The sequence below is a fragment of the Garra rufa genome, chromosome 11, assembly GCF_049309525.1.
Source record: "Garra rufa chromosome 11, GarRuf1.0, whole genome shotgun sequence".
Classification (NCBI taxonomy): domain Eukaryota; kingdom Metazoa; phylum Chordata; class Actinopteri; order Cypriniformes; family Cyprinidae; genus Garra; species Garra rufa.
The window spans coordinates 41,641,765-41,663,029 of record NC_133371.1 but is presented as its reverse complement, the minus strand read 5'-3'; the positions used below and the strand labels follow the sequence as shown (position 1 = coordinate 41,663,029).

The 21,265-nt window shown below is 35.1% G+C and overlaps 1 protein-coding gene across 1 annotated transcript; it reads right to left on the bottom strand.

Moving 5' to 3' along the window:
- Positions 1-325: 325 nt before the first annotated feature.
- On the bottom strand, positions 326-16,211 carry LOC141345910 (deoxyribodipyrimidine photo-lyase-like). The gene is made up of 7 exons (XM_073850834.1): positions 16,089-16,211; positions 14,374-14,546; positions 13,134-13,218; positions 12,812-13,044; positions 6,959-7,153; positions 1,529-1,754; positions 326-910 (listed from the first exon to the last, which is right to left on the bottom strand). The coding sequence occupies exons 2-7, from the start codon at positions 14,521-14,523 to the stop codon at positions 378-380; spliced, it is 1,422 nt and encodes a 473-aa protein (XP_073706935.1). The 5' UTR covers positions 14,524-14,546; positions 16,089-16,211; the 3' UTR covers positions 326-377.
- Positions 16,212-21,265: the final 5,054 nt, after the last annotated feature.

Sequence of the window (21,265 nt, the reverse complement as noted above, 5' to 3'; positions counted from 1 at the left end):
GAATCAAGTGTTTGTAAACTTTTGAACGGGGTCATTTTTATAAATTCAACTATTGTTTTCTTTTGTGGACTATAGGTAAATGTATTTATGTGAAATATCTTATTCAGGTCAGAACTAAATAAAAACAACATGCATTTTGTATGATCCCTCTTATTTCGCTAAAATAGTTAATATTTTGCAGCTTCTGCATGGTGTATGTAAACTTTTGACCTCAACTGCAATGATACACTATAAACTGAAAAATCTTAGTCTGTGCCCATAATACACTACATGAATATATGCTAAATAAACTCAGACTGACGAAATTTCCAGACTGGCGGACTGGTTAAAAATCTGTGCAAATGTGCAGTTTATTCCAACCATAACTTGTCGGTCTGTTATCTGTGGGGAACAGCGACACCTCCAGGCACTTTGCTGTAAGGGTCTCTAGCTGGAGTACGTCTACCCCTTCCACGTGAGACTTGGGTGGGCTTAGGTAGGCCCTCCAGAAGACACTGGTCCTTCTCTAATCGTTCCCTACGCTGTGCACTCTCACACATCACGCTGGCTGTGAAGTCTCGCTCATTTAGAAAGGCAACGGTATCATCTCGTTTGCGGCTGACGTAGCCCTTCAGAACAGCGCTATATGGGTTGTCTTGCCTGTTTGGATCCTCAGACTGGTGTTTAAACTCCATGCGCGTGATGACTGGGAGGAGAAAGCCAGTTTCTTCACGACTTACAACATCCTCCATACTGCCCAGAGCTTCCTGTACCAGCCTTGCAGGCACAGGCACCAGATCACAGCCTGATCGCTGGTCAACAAACTGCCTAAAACGCCTTCTCACAGAGGCAACGTCCTGTAGAGACTGTGCACGTCGCTCCTCGAGGTCAACAACAATCCGCTCTGGGTAGTTGGTGCCCAAAACCACACCTGTGAGCAGAAAGTGATAATAGATAATATGAATGTGACTTTAGTTTTTAGTTAAAGCAAACCTATTTTATCTCCGTTATGTGTGACTTTCCAAGTGAAAGAGTGTCTTATTAGGAAAAAAAACATACAGGCTTGATTTTATTGGGAATGGGGTGGACGATAAAACAAAAATCTTAAATCACAATATGAATAATTTTAATGATGCAGTTGTTTTTGCTGGTAAAAAGGTGCCAACATTATGAAAACTGTGAAACACTAATTTGAGTTCTCTTTTGTCCCTTATTGCGCTTAAATGGTTTAAAATCATTCAAACATTGGCTTAAAAAGCATGAAAAGGACTTTTTAAAGCTATTTGACACCTGCAATTTCAATGTCAATTTCTACTGGTTTATTAGTACTCAAACCTTCAATGGAAATTAACCAGAATTAAGGCATTTGTGTTTTTTTTAACCGCATTATAGGTAAAATCTTGTGCATTTTTAGTTATTTGACCACTATAAATATTAAACTCTAAACAAAACATTATAAAATGGACCATTTGCATGTCATATTAAAAGTATCTCATTTAATCTGTTTCAGTCCACGACAACCATAAACAGGTTACGTAGTATGACAGACCTGCTCTACGCAGCATTGATGCTGGGCACTTCCAGGGCTTATGGATGAGGTCATCAGGAAGTGCCTTCAGTTCAGGACACCACTGCCGCACATAGGTGCCATAGGGGTCACAGGTCAGCGCTGCATCAACAGGGTGCATGACGAAGTTCCAGTGATCCAGTCCACACATTCCTCCATTCTGCCACATCATGGCATCTATGGCAACATCAGCATCTACAAGTGTGTCCTGTAAAATGGAGAACGAGTGTTGAGATGCTGTGTTGAATGGTCATTACAGGTCATTTCTGCCAAAGTTGAGACATTCTCTATCCACAAATGATAAACCCAGTGTTGCCGGTGGTTGCCAGGGTCTTGCTATTTAGTTTCTATGTAACTCTGGCTGGTTACTAGGACTTGTCAGGTGGTTTCTTACTGGATAATAGTCTAAATAGCCCACTCCCAAGTGGGAGCTATTAGATTATTTAATGTGGAAAAATATGACACCTCTCCTTAATAAAACACAATTTGAGGTGTGGGATGAGTTATGCACAGAAGATTTATAGTTATGGCTAGGGGTTTGCATTAGCTGTAGCATCACATTGTTATGAAAGCTTATTTTGGCCAAGAAATAAAGATATTAAAAAAGATTACGCAATAGGAAGTTTATATGGCACAACTGCAAGTTATCAACTCATTTATGTCTTGCAATGGTGACTTTTTTCTCAGAATTCTGAGTTTACATCTTGCTATTATGATTTCTTTTCTCAGAATTCTAAGTTTACATCTTGCTATTATGATTTTTTTCTCAGAATTCTAAGTTTACATCTTGCTATTATGATTTTTTTTCTCAGAATTCTAAGTTTACATCTTGCTATTATGATTTTTTTCTCAGAATTCTAAGTTTACATCTTGCTATTATGATTTTTTTCTCAGAATTCTAAGTTTACATCTTGCTATTATGATTTTTTTCTCAGAATTCTAAGTTTACATCTTGCTATTATGATTTTTTTCTCAGAATTCTAAGTTTACATCTTGCTATTATGATTTTTTTTCTCAGAATTCTAAGTTTACATCTTGCTATTATGATTTTTTTTTCTCAGAATTCTGAGTTTACATCTTGCTATTATGATTTTTTTTCTCAGAATTCTAAGTTTACATCTTGCTATTATGATTTTTTTCTCAGAATTCTAAGTTTACATCTTGCTATTATGATTTTTTTCTCAGAATTCTAAGTTTACATCTTGCTATTATGATTTTTTTCTCAGAATTCTAAGTTTACATCTTGCTATTATGATTTTTTTCTCAGAATTCTAAGTTTACATCTTGCTATTATGATTTTTTTCTCAGAATTCTAAGTTTACATCTTGCTATTATGATTTTTTTTCTCAGAATTCTAAGTTTACATCTTGCTATTATGATTTTTTTTTCTCAGAATTCTAAGTTTACATCTTGCTATTATGATTTTTTTCTCAGAATTCTAAGTTTACATCTTGCTATTATGATTTTTTTCTCAGAATTCTAAGTTTACATCTTGCTATTATGATTTTTTTCTCAGAATTCTAAGTTTACATCTTGCTATTATGATTTCTTTTCTCAGAATTCTAAGTTTACATCTTGCTATTATGATTTTTTTCTCAGAATTCTAAGTTTACATCTTGCTATTATGATTTTTTTTCTCAGAATTCTAAGTTTACATCTTGCTATTATGATTTTTTTCTCAGAATTCTAAGTTTACATCTTGCTATTATGATTTTTTTCTCAGAATTCTAAGTTTACATCTTGCTATTATGATTTTTTTCTCAGAATTCTAAGTTTACATCTTGCTATTATGATTTTTTTTCTCAGAATTCTAAGTTTACATCTTGCTATTATGATTTTTTTTTCTCAGAATTCTGAGTTTACATCTTGCTATTATGATTTTTTTTCTCAGAATTCTAAGTTTACATCTTGCTATTATGATTTTTTTCTCAGAATTCTAAGTTTACATCTTGCTATTATGATTTTTTTCTCAGAATTCTAAGTTTACATCTTGCTATTATGATTTTTTTCTCAGAATTCTAAGTTTACATCTTGCTATTATGATTTTTTTCTCAGAATTCTAAGTTTACATCTTGCTATTATGATTTTTTTCTCAGAATTCTAAGTTTACATCTTGCTATTATGATTTTTTTCTCAGAATTCTAAGTTTACATCTTGCTATTATGATTTTTTTTCTCAGAATTCTAAGTTTACATCTTGCTATTATGATTTTTTTTTCTCAGAATTCTAAGTTTACATCTTGCTATTATGATTTTTTTCTCAGAATTCTAAGTTTACATCTTGCTATTATGATTTTTTTCTCAGAATTCTAAGTTTACATCTTGCTATTATGATTTTTTTTCTCAGAATTCTAAGTTTACATCTTGCTATTATGATTTTTTTTTCTCAGAATTCTAAGTTTACATCTTGCTATTATGATTTTTTTCTCAGAATTCTAAGTTTACATCTTGCTATTATGATTTTTTTCTCAGAATTCTAAGTTTACATCTTGCTATTATGATTTTTTTTCTCAGAATTCTAAGTTTACATCTTGCTATTATGATTTTTTTTCTCAGAATTCTAAGTTTACATCTTGCTATTATGATTTTTTTTTCTCAGAATTCTGAGTTTACATCTTGCTATTATGACTTTTTTTCTCAGAATTCTAAGTTTACATCTTGCTATTATGATTTTTTTTCTCAGAATTCTAAGTTTACATCTTGCTATTATGATTTTTTTCTCAGAATTCTAAGTTTACATCTTGCTATTATGATTTTTTTCTCAGAATTCTAAGTTTACATCTTGCTATTATGATTTTTTTCTCAGAATTCTAAGTTTACATCTTGCTATTATGATTTTTTTCTCAGAATTCTAAGTTTACATCTTGCTATTATGATTTTTTTCTCAGAATTCTAAGTTTACATCTTGCTATTATGATTTTTTTTCTCAGAATTCTAAGTTTACATCTTGCTATTATGATTTTTTTTTCTCAGAATTCTAAGTTTACATCTTGCTATTATGATTTTTTTCTCAGAATTCTAAGTTTACATCTTGCTATTATGATTTTTTTCTCAGAATTCTAAGTTTACATCTTGCTATTATGATTTTTTTCTCAGAATTCTAAGTTTACATCTTGCTATTATGATTTCTTTTCTCAGAATTCTAAGTTTACATCTTGCTATTATGATTTTTTTCTCAGAATTCTAAGTTTACATCTTGCTATTATGATTTTTTTTCTCAGAATTCTAAGTTTACATCTTGCTATTATGATTTTTTTCTCAGAATTCTAAGTTTACATCTTGCTATTATGATTTTTTTCTCAGAATTCTAAGTTTACATCTTGCTATTATGATTTTTTTCTCAGAATTCTAAGTTTACATCTTGCTATTATGATTTTTTTTCTCAGAATTCTAAGTTTACATCTTGCTATTATGATTTTTTTTTCTCAGAATTCTGAGTTTACATCTTGCTATTATGATTTTTTTTCTCAGAATTCTAAGTTTACATCTTGCTATTATGATTTTTTTCTCAGAATTCTAAGTTTACATCTTGCTATTATGATTTTTTTCTCAGAATTCTAAGTTTACATCTTGCTATTATGATTTTTTTCTCAGAATTCTAAGTTTACATCTTGCTATTATGATTTTTTTCTCAGAATTCTAAGTTTACATCTTGCTATTATGATTTTTTTCTCAGAATTCTAAGTTTACATCTTGCTATTATGATTTTTTTCTCAGAATTCTAAGTTTACATCTTGCTATTATGATTTTTTTTCTCAGAATTCTAAGTTTACATCTTGCTATTATGATTTTTTTTTCTCAGAATTCTAAGTTTACATCTTGCTATTATGATTTTTTTCTCAGAATTCTAAGTTTACATCTTGCTATTATGATTTTTTTCTCAGAATTCTAAGTTTACATCTTGCTATTATGATTTTTTTTCTCAGAATTCTAAGTTTACATCTTGCTATTATGATTTTTTTTTCTCAGAATTCTAAGTTTACATCTTGCTATTATGATTTTTTTCTCAGAATTCTAAGTTTACATCTTGCTATTATGATTTTTTTCTCAGAATTCTAAGTTTACATCTTGCTATTATGATTTTTTTTCTCAGAATTCTAAGTTTACATCTTGCTATTATGATTTTTTTTCTCAGAATTCTAAGTTTACATCTTGCTATTATGATTTTTTTTTCTCAGAATTCTGAGTTTACATCTTGCTATTATGACTTTTTTTCTCAGAATTCTAAGTTTACATCTTGCTATTATGATTTTTTTTCTCAGAATTCTAAGTTTACATCTTGCTATTATGATTTTTTTCTCAGAATTCTAAGTTTACATCTTGCTATTATGATTTTTTTCTCAGAATTCTAAGTTTACATCTTGCTATTATGATTTTTTTCTCAGAATTCTAAGTTTACATCTTGCTATTATGATTTTTTTTCTCAGAATTCTAAGTTTACATCTTGCTATTATGATTTTTTTTCTCAGAATTCTAAGTTTACATCTTGCTATTATGATTTTTTTTTCTCAGAATTCTGAGTTTACATCTTGCTATTATGACTTTTTTTCTCAGAATTCTAAGTTTACATCTTGCTATTATGACTTTTTTTCTCAGAATTCTAAGTTTACATCTTGCTATTATGATTTTTTTTTCTCAGAATTCTAAGTTTACATCTTGCTATTATGACTTTTTTCTCAGAATTCTAAGTTTACATCTTGCTATTATGATTTTTTTTTTCTCAGAATTCTAAGTTTACATCTTGCTATTATGATTTTTTTTCTCAGAATTCTAAGTTTACATCTTGCTATTATGATTTTTTTTCTCAGAATTCTAAGTTTACATCTTGCTATTATGATTTTTTTTCTCAGAATTCTAAGTTTACATCTTGCTATTATGATTTTTTTTTCTCAGAATTCTGAGTTTACATCTTGCTATTATGATTTTTTTTTCTCAGAATTCTAAGTTTACATCTTGCTATTATGATTTTTTTTTTCTCAGAATTCTGAGTTTACATCTTGCAATTAGGACTTTTTTCTCAGAATTCTAAGTTTACATCTTGCTATTATAATTTTTTTTCTCAGAATTCTAAGTTTACATCTTGCTATAATGACTTTTTTTCTCAGAATTCTGAGTTTACATCTTGCAATTAGGACTTTTTTCTCAGAGTTTTGAGTTTACATCTTGCAATTGTGATTTTCTTTCTCAGAATTCTTGGTTTTCATCTTGCAGTTGTGACTTTTTCTTGGAATTCTAAAGTTTACATCTTGCTGTTATGACTTTTTTCTCAGAATTCTGAGTTTACAGCTCGCAATTTGCGTCTTTTTCTCAGAATTAATACATGCAATTGCAAGACATAAAATGTCAGAATTGTGAGATGCAAATCGCAAATAATTAGAAGAATAAAGATTTTGTATCTTTTTGCATGTCTTACCTGAAACCAGCGGTATCCTTCCTGCCAGGGAATATGGAGATAAGCGATGAGGAAGGAGGCCACCACATGTCTCATGTAGTTGTTCATCCAGCCAGTTTGCCACAGCTGTCTCATTGCCGCATCTACCAATGGGTATCCTGTTCTTCCACGCTGCCATGCCTTCAGATGGACACGGTCTGAACTCCAGCGCAGAGCCTGCACATGGGTCAACATTTGAGCATGCATATGTAATTACAAATGTAACTTAATAATAATCGCAAAACTAAATTTTTGCAGACAGGCAAAATCATAAATCTGATCAAGTAATAGCACTTCTCCCCTCAGCACATAACATGGTTTGAAGCCAATATACCATTCTGACTGCAATAAATATTACTGTCTAGACATGATTTCTTACTTTATATACAGAGAGAGAGAGAGAGAGAGAGAGAGCTTTAATGGAGGTGCTTCCGGATTTGCTACTGTTCGGACGCTCTTGCTTACTGCTCCGCGTTTTGCTCCCTGTTTATGAACTTTTCTCATATTTTTCTAAGATTTTAACTTCAGCATATCAGCACAGTGCTCAGACAACACATTTTTGATACAAACATTACGAAAAAGGAGACTTTTTGCCTCCCACTGCCAGCAGCTTACATTCCGGAGACAGGAAAACACAGCTGCCTACTTTCAACAGACAAGAAAGAAAATGCCTCTTCTGGAATCTACTTGCTGCACAAACTGCCACAGACTTCTACAAAGGACTGTGGTTTTAGAAACAAAGTTACTTGCTGGACTTCCAAACCAGGCAGAACACACAGAAGATCATCATCACGGACCCCCTCAGCATACAGCCGGTGAGTCCTGTGAATCTAGTCAATATCGACAGTTTAGAGGAACAAGCCAAAACTGATCGACACACAAATCGATAGCACAAACAGGGAGCGAGACCCTAAGGCACTCGAGACATCAGACTGTCAAGAGTTTCTCGTATTGCTGCGATAGTGTCCTCTACCCCAGATATGGCTATAACAGGCTTGCAAAAACTGGTGTTTTACCACCCCCTATACTGCTTGAAAACAGATTTGAAGCATTAATGAATGTGGGTGAGGAATCCCCAAATGTGACTGAACATGGATCGTATCAGCCAGCTGCTAACATTGCTACAAACAGGCGTGCAAGTTTGAGCAGACAGCGGCACTCAGCTCAGAGCGCAGCCGAGCCCAGGACTCTGATAGTGGGTGACTCTATTATCAGAAATATAAGTAGCAGAACTACAACTACATGCTGCTTTCCTCAAGCAACCGTCTCTGATGTGAACAAGGACCTTGGAACATTCTAATGAAACACAAGACTGCAAATCGAATCATCATCCATGTGGGAAAGAACGATATTCGGAATGAGCAGTCAGAACTCCTAAAGAAGGATTTTGGTGAACTCATTGAAACACTTCGAAGACTTGAAGTTCAGTCGTTCATCAGTGGACCACTCCCAGCAAGGGAAACTAACATGTTTTCACAGTTGCTTGGACTGAATACCTGGCTACAAAGAGCCTGCTGTCTAAAAGGAGTCAACTTCATTGACAACTTCAACCTTTTCTGGAGCCATAGACAACTGTTCAAACTGGACGGCCTCCACCTAAACAAACTTGGTGCAAGAGTGCTAAAGGACAATATCTATTTTTCACTCCGGCATCCATCAGTAGAATGTGCCAGTCCACCCAACATGAATGGCACACACACACACTTGGACAATGTATGCGTGACGACAGGACATCTTATCAGCTTCAGAGTCATCATGTGGTCAACACAACCCACAAGGACACTGACAGCGCCACACAGCCACAACAAGCACTGCTTATGGACACTTTCCTGGCTGAGCCCTGCCCTCAGAGCTCATCACAGACAGACTGTGACGTACTGCAACAGCTCCAAGACTCAGCACCGAAGGACGACTTTCTGGTAAACAGCCAGGGAAGCCAGGACAACATATTTCAGCCACCAGAAACACCAGAGCCAGAGCTCCATTCACCAGACACATTATCCCTCTCTCCAGCATCTCCACTTCTAAGCTTCTCACAGAAAATGGAGGAACTGGTACAGTATATGCTGGAACCAGACTCTCCCACTCTTTTGCGGCAAGCCCCCAGTTATCAACTAAAAAACGGCGGGCACCACAACCACCAAAGCCTGTGGGCCCAGCTCACCCTCCTCCTCCAGTGAGAGCTCTCCGGCCGCTGCCACAATGTCAGGGCCCAAACCCTCCTCCGTCTGCTGTGAGTGAACCAAAAACAACTGATAACAGCTCTCAGTGATATGTGTCGGGTCCCCGCTATGATAACAGCAACACTCAGCAATATTTACAGAACAAGCGGGAACCCAGTGTGCCTGTAGTTTTCCCTATTTCTGTTTTAATATGTGATAGAAAGTCTAAGGCCGTCTCAAGTCGTACGGTTGACCCATCTAATCTGAGGCCTATTAGGCATCAAACTAAAATTGCTCTAGAGACAAAAAGTAATGCCATCAAGCTAGCGTTTTTAAACATTCGCTCACTAAAAAATAAATCACTTCTGATCAATGATTTTATAACCACAAACAACCTGGATTTTATGTTTCTAAATGAAACATGGCTAGAAGACAGCTGCAGCGCAACAGTCCTCAATGAAACAGCCCCTCCTAACTTTACTTTCATGAGTGTCTGCAGAGCTGTTAGGAGAGGTGGAGGTGTAGCTGCTCTTTTTAAAGATGTCTATCAATGCAAGCAAGTGTCATTTGGTCAGTACTTGTCTTTTGAATATCTAGGGATTGTGCTGAAAGGTGCTCCACGCATTCTATTTATCATTATTTACAGGCCCCCAAAATACTCTCCAGCCTTTGTTGAGGAGTTCACAGAACTGCTATCAATGATTTGTTCAGAGTTTGACTGTTTTGCTATTGCAGGGGATTTTAATGTTCACATAGAAAATGCAGAAATCAAAACCACGAAAGAAATTATAACGGTTTTGAACACTTTTGACCTGATTCAGCATGTGCATGGGCCTACACACAATCGTGGACACACTCTTGATTTACTCATCAGTAAGGGTCTAAACATTTCATCCACTGTTATCAAGGATGTAGCACTATCTGATCACTTCTGTATTTTCTTTGATATATTGATCTCTGCTCCTAATGAATGTAGATCTGTCTCTGTCAGAAAGAGATGCATTAACGATAACACTAGTGTGCTATTTATGAAGGCTATATCTTCAATGCCAAGCATTTCTACAGACTCTGTTGATCTTCTCCTGGAGTCCTTCGACTCAAAAGTTAAGAATGTCATTGATGACATCGCACCTGTGAAAATCAGAAAGACGTCAGGCAGACAGAAATCGCCGTGGAGAAATCTACAGCAGCACAGAGTATGAAAAGACAATGCAGAAAAGCTGAGCGGATGTGGCGGAAGACGAAACTTGAAATTCACTATAGCATCTATAAAGACAGCCTTCATGCTTTCAATGCTGAACTAGGTAAAGCTAGACAAATGTTCTTCTCAAACCTTATAAACAGCAACTTAAACAACACTTGCACTCTTTTTGCTACCGTTGACAGACTAACAAACCCCCCTAGTCAGATCCCTAGTGAAATGCTCTCCGATAGCAAGTGCGATGAGTTTGCTTCCTTCTTTTCTGAGAAGATCAATAATATCAGAAAGACAATTAGCACACCCTCAAGTTATGCAGAGGTCAGACAGATTCGACCGCAATTTCAAAAAGAAATCACTATGTCTACTTTTAAAGCAATCGATAGCAACATTTTGGAAGAAACAGTACAGCACCTCAAATCGTCAACCTGCTACCTTGACACACTTCCCACATCTTTTTTCAAAAGTGTGCTTAGCTGTTTAGAAGCAGATCTCTTTGAAGTGGTGAACACCTCACTTCTTTCTGGGACTTTTCCGAACTCCCTGAAAACTGCAGCTGTTAAGCCCCTTCTGAAAAAGAGAAATCTTGATAACACCATATTGAGCAACTATAGACCAATATCAAATCCTCCTTTCATAGGCAAGATTATTGAAAAGGTTGCTTTTAATCAGCTGAACCACTACATAAACTCAAATGGATACCTGGACCACTTCCAATCTGGTTTCAGACCACATCATAGCACAGAGACAGCGTTCATAAAGATAATAAATGATATTCGCCTAAATTCTGATTCTGGCAAAATATCAGTGCTGGTACTACTAGATCTCAGTGCTGCGTTCAACACTGTTGATCACAACATTCTTCTAGATAGACTAGAAAACTGGGTCGGGCTTTCTGGGATGGTTCTCAAATGGTTCAGGTCATACTTAGAAGGGAGAGGCTATTATGTGAGTATAGGAGAACATAAGTCTAAGTGGACGTCCGTGAAATGCGGAGTCCCACAAGGCTCAATTCTGGCGCCGCTGTTGTTCGGCCTGTATATGCTTCCACTAAGTCAAATAATGAGAAAGAACCAAATTGCATATCACAGCTATGCAGATGATACCCAGATTTACCTAGCCTTATCGCCAAATGACTACAGCCCCATTGACTCCCTCTGCCAATACATTGATGAAATTAACAGTTGGATGTGCCAAAACTTTCTTCAGTTAAACAAGGAGAAAACAGAAGTCATTGCATTTGGAAACAAAGATGAAGTTCATAAGGTAAATGTGTACCTTGATGCTAGGGGTGTGATTCTGGAGTCAGACCTCAGTTTCAGTAGCCATGTCAAAGCAGTAACTAAATCAGCATACTATCATCTCAAAAACATTGCAAGAATTAGATGTTTTGTTTCCTGTCAAGACTTGGAGAAACTTGTTCATGCCTTTATCACAAGCAGGGTGGACTACTGCAATGGTCTCCTCACTGGCCTTCCCAAGAAGACCATTAGACAGCTGCAGCTCATACAGAACGCTGCTGCCAGGATTCTGACTAGAACCAGAAAATCAGAGCATATCACACCAGTCCTCAGGTCCTTACACTGGCTTCCAGTTATGTTTAGGATAGATTTTAAAGTACTTTTACTTGTTTATAAAGCACTCAATGGCCTAGGACCTACATACATTGCAGATATGCTCACTGAATATAAACCTAACAGACAACTCAGATCACTAGGATCGAGTCAGTTAGTAATATCAAAGGTTCACACAAAACAAGGGGAATCCGCTTTTAGCCATTATGCCGCCCGCAGTTGGAATCAGCTTCCAGAAGAGATCAGATGTGCTAATACATTAGCCACATTTAAATGCAGACTCAAAACTCATCTGTTCAGTTGTGCATTTATTGAATGAGCACTGTGCTACGTCCGAACATATTGCATTATTTTATGTATAATCATTTTACTGTGCTAATTAATTTTAAATCAATTTTTTAAATCATCTTAAATGTTCTTAAATTCTCTGTTTTTATTGTTGTGATTATTATTTTAAATTTTTATGATTTTTATGCTATTATGATTTTAATTCCTTTTATGTACAGCACTTTGAATTGCCATTGTGTATGAAATGTGCTATATAAATAAACTTGCCTTGCCTTGCCTAATGCACTTATAAAATAACAAAAGCAAATGTCAAAAGTTTTGATTTACAGTCTGCAAAGAAGTGGGAAAAGTGGAAATCAGTATTAGGCATAAAATAATGTTTACAGAATCGTAAATCGTATGTGAAAATGGGCTTTGAATTGAACAAATAGTTTTAATCTGGCTCAGAGGACGAATCATGTTTTTGTGGCAGTTTTTCTGCTGATTAAGGAATTTGGCATGTGTGAAACAGGCAGAATTTTTGATATTAGCACCCCAAAATTACTAGGAAACTGGTAATTTGATTCCTATCAGCAAATATGATGCAGGGCAGTGTTATAATTATGAATCTTGCCTTGTACGGTGGTCTGAGGGACTCCCAGGGCAGGTCTGGGAAAAGGCACAGCTGCCAGTACGCCAGGTCCCTCCAGGCCAGTTTGCGCTGGAATTTAGGAGGTCTGCAGCGAGCTCCGCGGGCGTCCCATAATAGGCTGCGTACACTTAGCTGCCCAAAGTGCAGATATGGAGATAGACAGCTCGTGTTGGGGGCATCTGCACGACTTGACTCCTTCTCATAACGGTACACACCTACAGTGAAGTTAATTGATGAGTGCCAAATGATGGATGGGCTTGTAATGCTGCTATATTACAACAGGCACCCTGGAAATATGACTTACCATCTCGCAGGAAGGCCTCAAGATGAGCCTGAGCTCCTTCCTCACTGAAGTCCCATGATTTCCGAATGTTCACGGCCCAATCAATCTGTGAATACCACAGTACAACAGCACTTTGATTATGTAAAATGGCAACATACAGACTTAGGAGCTTTTCACTCTGCACGACTTTTTCATTGCTTTTCTACAGTACGTAAATCCGCTTACAACTTGATTACACCTTGCATCTTCTACCATTCCATTGCTTGAGTCTGAAAAATGCACTCTGTGTAAATGCCATAACATAAAGAGAGGTCTTTCATTTTTTCAAATGCTCACAGATGCTCCAGAAGGAAAAATCATGCATTAAGAGCCAGGGGGTGAAAACTTTTAAACAGAATGGAGATGTGTACATTTTTCTTATTTTGCCTGAATATCTTATTTTTCATTTAGTACTGCCCTTCAGAGGCTACAGAAGATACTTACATGTTTCCCAGAAGACAAAATAAGGTAAATTTACCCTGATCTTCAAATTCAAAAGTTTTCACCCCCTGGATCCTAATGCACAGTGTTTCCTTCTGGAGCATCAGTGAGCGTTTGAACCTTCTGTAATAGTTGCATATGAGTCCCTCAGTTGTCCTCAGTGTGAAAAGTTGGATCTCAAAATCATAAAGTCATTGTTGCAAAGGGATCAAATACACAAAAATGCTGGAAAACCAAAGAATTTGTGGGACCTGATTTTTTATGCAGAACAGCAGGCAGTCTAACTGTTCAGGACAAACAAGGGACTCATGAACCACTATCACTAAACAAACTAAACAAAAAAAAAAAAAAAAAAACGTTGTGGATCATTTAGGTAAGAACACAGTATTAAGAATTCAGGAGATGTAAACTTTTGATCGGGGTCTTTTTTATAAATTCAACTATTATTTTCTCTTGTGGACTATATGTAAACATCTTTTATGTGAAATATCTTATTCAGGTCAGTACTAAATAAACAATAACATGCATTATGCATGATCCCTCTTATTTTGGTAAAATAATTAACATTTTGCAGATTCTGAAAGGGGGGTGTAAACTTTTGACCTCAACTGTATATGAGAAAAAGTAAAAAAATAAAAACAGAAAATATGAACTGATTCAAAATATAAATAGAAAACTATAATCATATAGTTGTTCAGTGATACTAAAATAACACTGACTTGTATGACAGAGGTAAGATAAACATAACCAGTATGCATTAGTGTTGGTTTGAATATTTCACCTCTGTGCCATCTTTCCTGCATGGCATGCGTGCCAGTCCCAGATCAACAAGCGGGCATCCCTGCGGCCATGTTGAGGGAGCAGGCAGGGCAGCGGGGGCGTCCAGCGGAGCGGTCAGTTCACTCCCAGGATTCTGCTGGCAGCAGCTCATGAAGTGAGAGACAGAGCCGATACCTGCAAATAAACAGAAACCTTTAAAAACTAGCACTTTAGAAGATTTCGGTGGTGTTTGCCCATGCAGCAGTTGCTGCTGTCATGCTAAGGTGTATTAAGTGTTTGTCAGGGCATGGCTATTTGATTGCGAAGGTATTCTTTGGTGTCTACGGTGGACATTAATTGCCCTAGACATTATTTTCTGATTTGTGGACTGATAAAAAAGATATTTAAAACGCTCACTGCTTTATTCAATATTCAGGTTTCTGCCCAGGAAATGTATGCAAATTGGTGCAAATTTAATTAGACAATGCCTCATTTGCATATTTAAACATAACATTTCAGAAATGCATCATTTGCATAATTAAACATAACATTTCAGAACATTTCTGATGCAATTATCCTAACTTACTGTCAAGGATTGAATTTGGGATTTATGGCAATACCTAACAATTTAACAATTTGTATAGTTAAGACATATTTAATGCACAAGTTGCATACAATTTTTTTTTTTACTTTTTAAAGAAGAATTAAATTAGGTAAATTGTCATTAATTACCTTTTCTCATCCCAAACCTGTAAGACCTTTATTCATCTTCTGAACACAAATTAAGATATCTGACCCTAGACCATAAAACCAGTCGTAAGTAGCACAGGTATATTTGTAGCAATAGCCAACAATACATTGTATGGGTCAAAATGATAGATGTTTTCCTTTATGCCAAAAATCATTTGGATATTAAGTAAAGATCATGTTCAGTGAAGACATTTTGTGAATTTCCTACCGTAAATGTATCAAAACTTAATTTTTGAGTAGTAATATGCATTGTAATATGCATTCATTTGGACAACTTTAAAGGCGATGTTCTCAATATTTTGATTTTTTTTTTATTCCAGATTTTCAAATTGTTGCATCTTAGCCAAGTATTGTCATGTCCCAACAAACAGTTTACTTATTCAGCTTTGATGTATGAATGATGTATAAAACAAAAAAAATAAAAATAAATTGACCCTTATTACTGGTTTTGTGGTCCAGAGTCACATATTTTTGATGAAATCAGAGAACATTCTGACTCTGCATAGACAGCAACACAACTAACACGTTCAAGGCCTAGAAAGGTAGTAAGGACATTGATAAAATAGACCATATGACATCAGTGGTTCAACCTTAATTTTATAAAGCTACGACAATACTTTTTGTGTGCAAAGAAAGCAAATTTATTCAACAATTTTTTCTCTTCCGTGTCAGTTTTGACACACAATACAGACTGATATGGAATAGAAGAAATAGTTAAAAAAAAAAGTTATGTTTGCTTATTTTTAGCGCACAAAACTATTCTTGTAGCTGCATAAAATTATGGTTGAACCAGTGATGCCACATGGATTTTTTATTGATGTCCTTAGGGGTCAGAAAGCTCTCGAATTTCATCAAAAATATCTTAGTGTTCCAAAGATGAACAAAGGTCTTTAGAACGACATGAGGGAAGGAATTTTTGGGTGAACTATCCCTTTAATTCCCCATAATTTTCACCTCATCAGTCCTGGCCTGCACTGCATTACCCACCTCGTAATCCAACGCCCCGTGTGCTGACTGTGTAGGGGTCTCTAACGCAGTATGAGTGGTAGATATGGCACTTAACACCTTCTTTCTCCAGTGTCTCCCACACACTCTCATCTCTTTCCTTCAGCCACGGCTCATACAGGGCCGTTGCCACAACCGACGCTGCCCCCGTCTCAGCAATCAACCCTTGCAGCGCTGTCAAAGATGAAGCCTCTGCCTTTAAGGTCACTAAGTGGCTTCCACGATGCTCCAGAGAGCGGTTCAAACTCACTAGTGCCTGATGCAGCCAGTATTTAGACGCCCCACCTGCTGCCACAGTAACGCCTGGACCCTCCTCCTCCACTGCATTCCACAGGAAGACAGGAATTACAGGTGCACCAAGCTCTAGGCAGCCAATAAGGGCAGGGTTATCCCATATACGTAGGTCCCTTCTGAACCAGAGGAGAATTGGACGTGGTTCCGATGGGTTTTTCAACAAATGCTGCTGCTTACGCTGACGACGCCTTTGTGACCTCGTTGATTTTGTGACCTTAAGATCATTACTGTCTTTATTTGTGTTTTTAATGACACTTGTGGATTTATGTACTTCAGTATCAAGTGTCCATTTTGTAACAGCCTGGTTCTCTGGTACAGCACCATCTTTGAGGTTTGGCTGATCAACACCTGAAGTTACTATAGTCATGTCGGCATAGCTTTTGTAACAGGGAGGCACATGAGGCTGATGATCTGGTTTGGTTTGTTTGGTTTCATAAACAGAAAGTGTCAAGGCCAACTCTAGTTCATCTGCTTCGTCCTGAAAAAGTATCATACAAAATATGTTTTTAATATACTGTACAACAAGCATCTGAATACTTCTTATACACACACACACACACAAACTGTTTAAAAGTTTGGGATCAGTAAAATATTTGTTTGTTTTTGAAACTTTTTAACATTTATTCAATCAAAAATCTGTATAAAACAACTGTAATATTGTGAAATATTATAACAATTGAAAAAACTGTATTCTGTTTGAATATAAACTACCAGTCAAAAGTTTCTGAAGATTTTTCATGTTTTTTTTTAAAGAAGTCTCTCTTCTGCTCACCAAGAATGCATTTATTTGATTCCAAGTACAGCCAAAATATTTTTACTATTTTAAATATCTGTTTTCTATTTGAATATATTTAAAAATGTAATTTATTCCTGTGTTCAAAGCTGAATTTTTAGCATCATTACTCCAGTCACATGATCCTTCAGAAATCATTCTAATATTCTGATTTGCTGCTAAAAAAATAAAATAAAATAGATATATTATTATGCTGAAAACAGCTGAGTAGAATGTTTCAGGTTTTTTTGATGAATAGAAAGTTTAGAAGAACAGCATTTATCTAAAATAAAGATCTTTTGTAACATTATAAATATCTTTATCACCACTTTTGATCAATTTAAAGCATCCTTGCTTTATAAAAGTATTAATAAATTATACTGACTCAGAACTTTTGAAAGGTATAATGAATGTTACAAAAGTTTTGTATTTCAGGTAACTGCTGATCTTTTTTCTATTCATCAAAGAATCCTGGAAAACAAATTACTCAACTGTTTTAAATATTCATAATAATAATAACAAATGTTTTTTTTTTATGAACAGCAAATCAGCAAATTAGAATGATTTCTGAAGAATCATGTGACACTGAAGACTAAAGTAATGATGCTGAAAATTTTGCTTTGAACAAAGGAATAAATTACATTTTAAAATATATTCAAATAGAAAGCAGTTATTTTAAATAGTAAAAATATTTTAATTTTTTACTCATTTTGCTGTATTTTGAATCAAATAAATGCAGGCTTGGTGAGCAGAACACATTGAAAATCCAAACTTTTTACTGGTATAGTATGAAATCCACACTACCTTAGAGAAGTACTCCAGAAAGATTGTAGTCAGCTGATTGTGTAGATGTTCGTGTCCGGATAAAAGGGGTTCGATAAGGTCCAGAAAGTGTGTTCGGGTGTCTGTCTCTTCCAAAAGAGACAAACACAGACAGAAAAACCCGTCCGGATCCTCACGACCCAACATCAGCTCTCTCAGCAGTTCACGGACCTGAGACACTGACTTCATATCTCTGTTTACAGACATTCTCCTCGACCAAACCTGTCACTTTTCAACGCAGTAAATATACAAATTGCATATAATAGTCATATACGATATATAAAAACAATTTCTAACAGTTTGCGTCGTAGATAAACTGACAGACACGATGTTTCACGAGCCGCGTTACAAAACGAATGAATGAATGAGTTGACAGGTTACACAAGCCGCTGCTGCGGCGGGGGTTTCATAACAAACGACTGTAACTTTAGGAATTCCGCTTTATTTCTATTTCTATCACATCCATTTGTTTCATTAGCGAAAACTGATTTAATTATACATTATTTGTTTACATTAACTACAAAAACAACTTTAGTAGAAGCAGATGATCAGTACGTAACAGCGTCTCCAGTGACTTTAGATGGGCGGTGCTGAATGAGCCGTCTGACCAATCCTGATCGAGCATCTTGCAGATGCTCCTCCCCCTCACTGAGGCACGTGCAGAGCCATAGAGAAACTCTGGGCACGTGTTAATCTAAACATATGAGAGCCGATCAATCAGGGGGGTGTTCCATAAAACAAGTTTACCAAACAAGTCAGGCTTATTTCAGTTAGTCTGACTTATTTTAAGACAAATCAAGTGACAATAAGTCAGACTAATTAAAATAAGCCTGGCTTATTTGGTAAATTTGTTTTATGGAACACCGCCCAGGAGCATTTCGGGAGAGAAACATTGAACAGACACTTAAAAAACATTTTCTGTAATTATACTAGTAGTTATGCTAGAAAGTACATACACACGATAGATTTTGACTTATATTTTAAAAATATTATTTATCCATTTATTTGTCAATAATCAATAGCTATAAGGAAAGAAATGACAGTCTATCCTTAATAAAACGTCATATTTTTAATACTTTAATGTATAATTTATAATTATACATTATTTTATTTTATTTTATTCAATGCAATTATGTGATTGTGACATAGGCCTCAATTATGACTCCTAACAAAAAGGTATGAACCATTCACAATCCATCCTTTTTTTATTTTTTTATTTAATGCAATGGAATTGTGTGATTGTGGCATAGGTCTAAACTATGACTCTGACCCTTACGAAAAGGTGCGAATTATTCACAATGCTCCATTTTATTTTATTATTTTTAATTTACTAAAAAATGTATTTATTTATTTATATATTGAATTAATATACACAATTATGCTAACATTTATATATACATATATACATACATGCATACACACATATATATGATTAAGGATATTACTAGTTGAAAATGAACGATTTATCCCTTTTAATTTATTTATTTAAATTTCAGAGATTTTTTATGTTTTTAATTTGTGAAGGTTGATATTTCAAGTGTTTTTGCAGACAGCAAAGTGCAGTTTAGTGATTGTACCAGCAGAGGGTGACAGTCTAATGTGACCTACTGTAACAATACCAATAGACAGTGGCAATAAGAATTATTTCATATATGTGACCCTGGACCACAAAACCAGTCTTAAGTCGCTGGGGTTTGTTTGTAGCAATAGCCAAAAATACATTGCATGGGTCAAAATTTTTGATTTTTCTTTTATGCCAAAAATCATTGAGAAATTAAGAAAGATCACATTCCATGAAGATTTTTTGTAAAATTCCTACTGTAAACATATCAAAATGTAATTTTTGATTTGTAATATGCATTGTTAATAAACCTAATTTGGACAACTTTAAAGGTGATTTTCTCAGTCTTTTTGATTTTTTTGCATCCTCAGATTTCTGATTTCAAATAGATGTATCTCAGTCAAATATTGTCCGATCCTAACAAACCATACATCAATAGAAAGCTTATTTATTGAGCTTTCCTATGATGTATAAATCTCAGTTTTGTCAAATTTAACCTTATGACTGGTTTTGTGGTCCAGGGTCACATATATGTATTTATGTATACCAGTTAAACGTTTTTAAACAGTAAGATTTTTTATGTTTCTATAGAATAATTTTCTGCTCAGCAAGCATGCATTTATTTGATCCAAAATACAGCAAAAGCAGAAATATTGTGAAATATTTTTACTATGTAAAATAACTGCTTTCTATTTGAATATATTTTAAAATGTAATTTATTTCTGTGATCAAAACTACATTTTCAGCATCATTACTCGAGTCACATGATCCTTCAGAAATCATTCTAATATGCTGATTTGCTGTTCAAGAAACATTTATTATTACTGTAATTATTATTATTAAATTGGAATATTAGAATGATTTCTGAAGGATTGTGTGACTGGAGTAATGATGCTTAAATTTAGCTTTAAAAGCGCAGGAATAAATGACATTTTCAAATACTCAAATAGAAAACATATGGTAGTTAAATAGACGGTAGCCCTTCAACATTGTACAAATATAGGTATTTTACTGGTTCAGTAATTAAGTAATTAAAATTAAACGGCTTAGTGGTTTCTTTTAAAACGTATCCATTGACTCTCTTTGAAGCTCAGACAGATATACTCACACACAGAGACACACATCCAAAGCACATGATGTAAAACAATGTGTTACTATCTTTTTCTTTCATGTGTATTGACTTACAAGTGGACTAAAGCCTTTCTAAAGAGGAACAAATAGCTTTAAAATGAAAATTGAACAGGGAGCTTGTGTTTGAGGACAGTGTAATCAATAATGTTTAGACGGTAGAACAAGTCTAACAGACAGCAGATCAATACAGACGAGCCCCCGCCTCCCTCCGCTCTGTCCCACTGACCTCATCGTATGATCTGATCAGCTCTTTATTTAAAGCTCAGCGGCTGCTGAGTGAAGGGCCGATTAGAGAGAAAGAGACTGAGAGTGGCCAGAAAGCAGTTAACCACTTCATCAGGTGGGGAAAAAAACTCTGCATGTCATACAAAAACACAAATAAACTAGATTTGTATGTCTTCTAAAGAAAATGTGAGTGGTCACTGCTCTTTAAAAAGGTGAAAAGCACATTATTCATATTGTATGAAATATAAAGCTGTTTAAATCATAATTTTATGGATATTTTAACTACTCAAACACTGAATTAAACATTTAAAAACCTGGCACTTAAAGGATTACTCCACTTCCAAAATAAAAATT

Excerpts from the sequence above, each read along its gene's own strand:
- LOC141345910 (XM_073850834.1), bottom strand. The coding sequence starts at position 14,523 with ATGAGCTGCTGCCAGCAGAATCCTGGGAGTGAACTGACCGCTCCGCTG. Across the intron at positions 13,219-14,373 it reads GCAGGAAAGATGGCACAGAG|ATTGATTGGGCCGTGAACAT; the intron begins GTGAAATATTCA and ends TGGTATTCACAG. Across the intron at positions 1,755-6,958 it reads AAGGATACCGCTGGTTTCAG|GACACACTTGTAGATGCTGA; the intron begins GTAAGACATGCA and ends TCCATTTTACAG.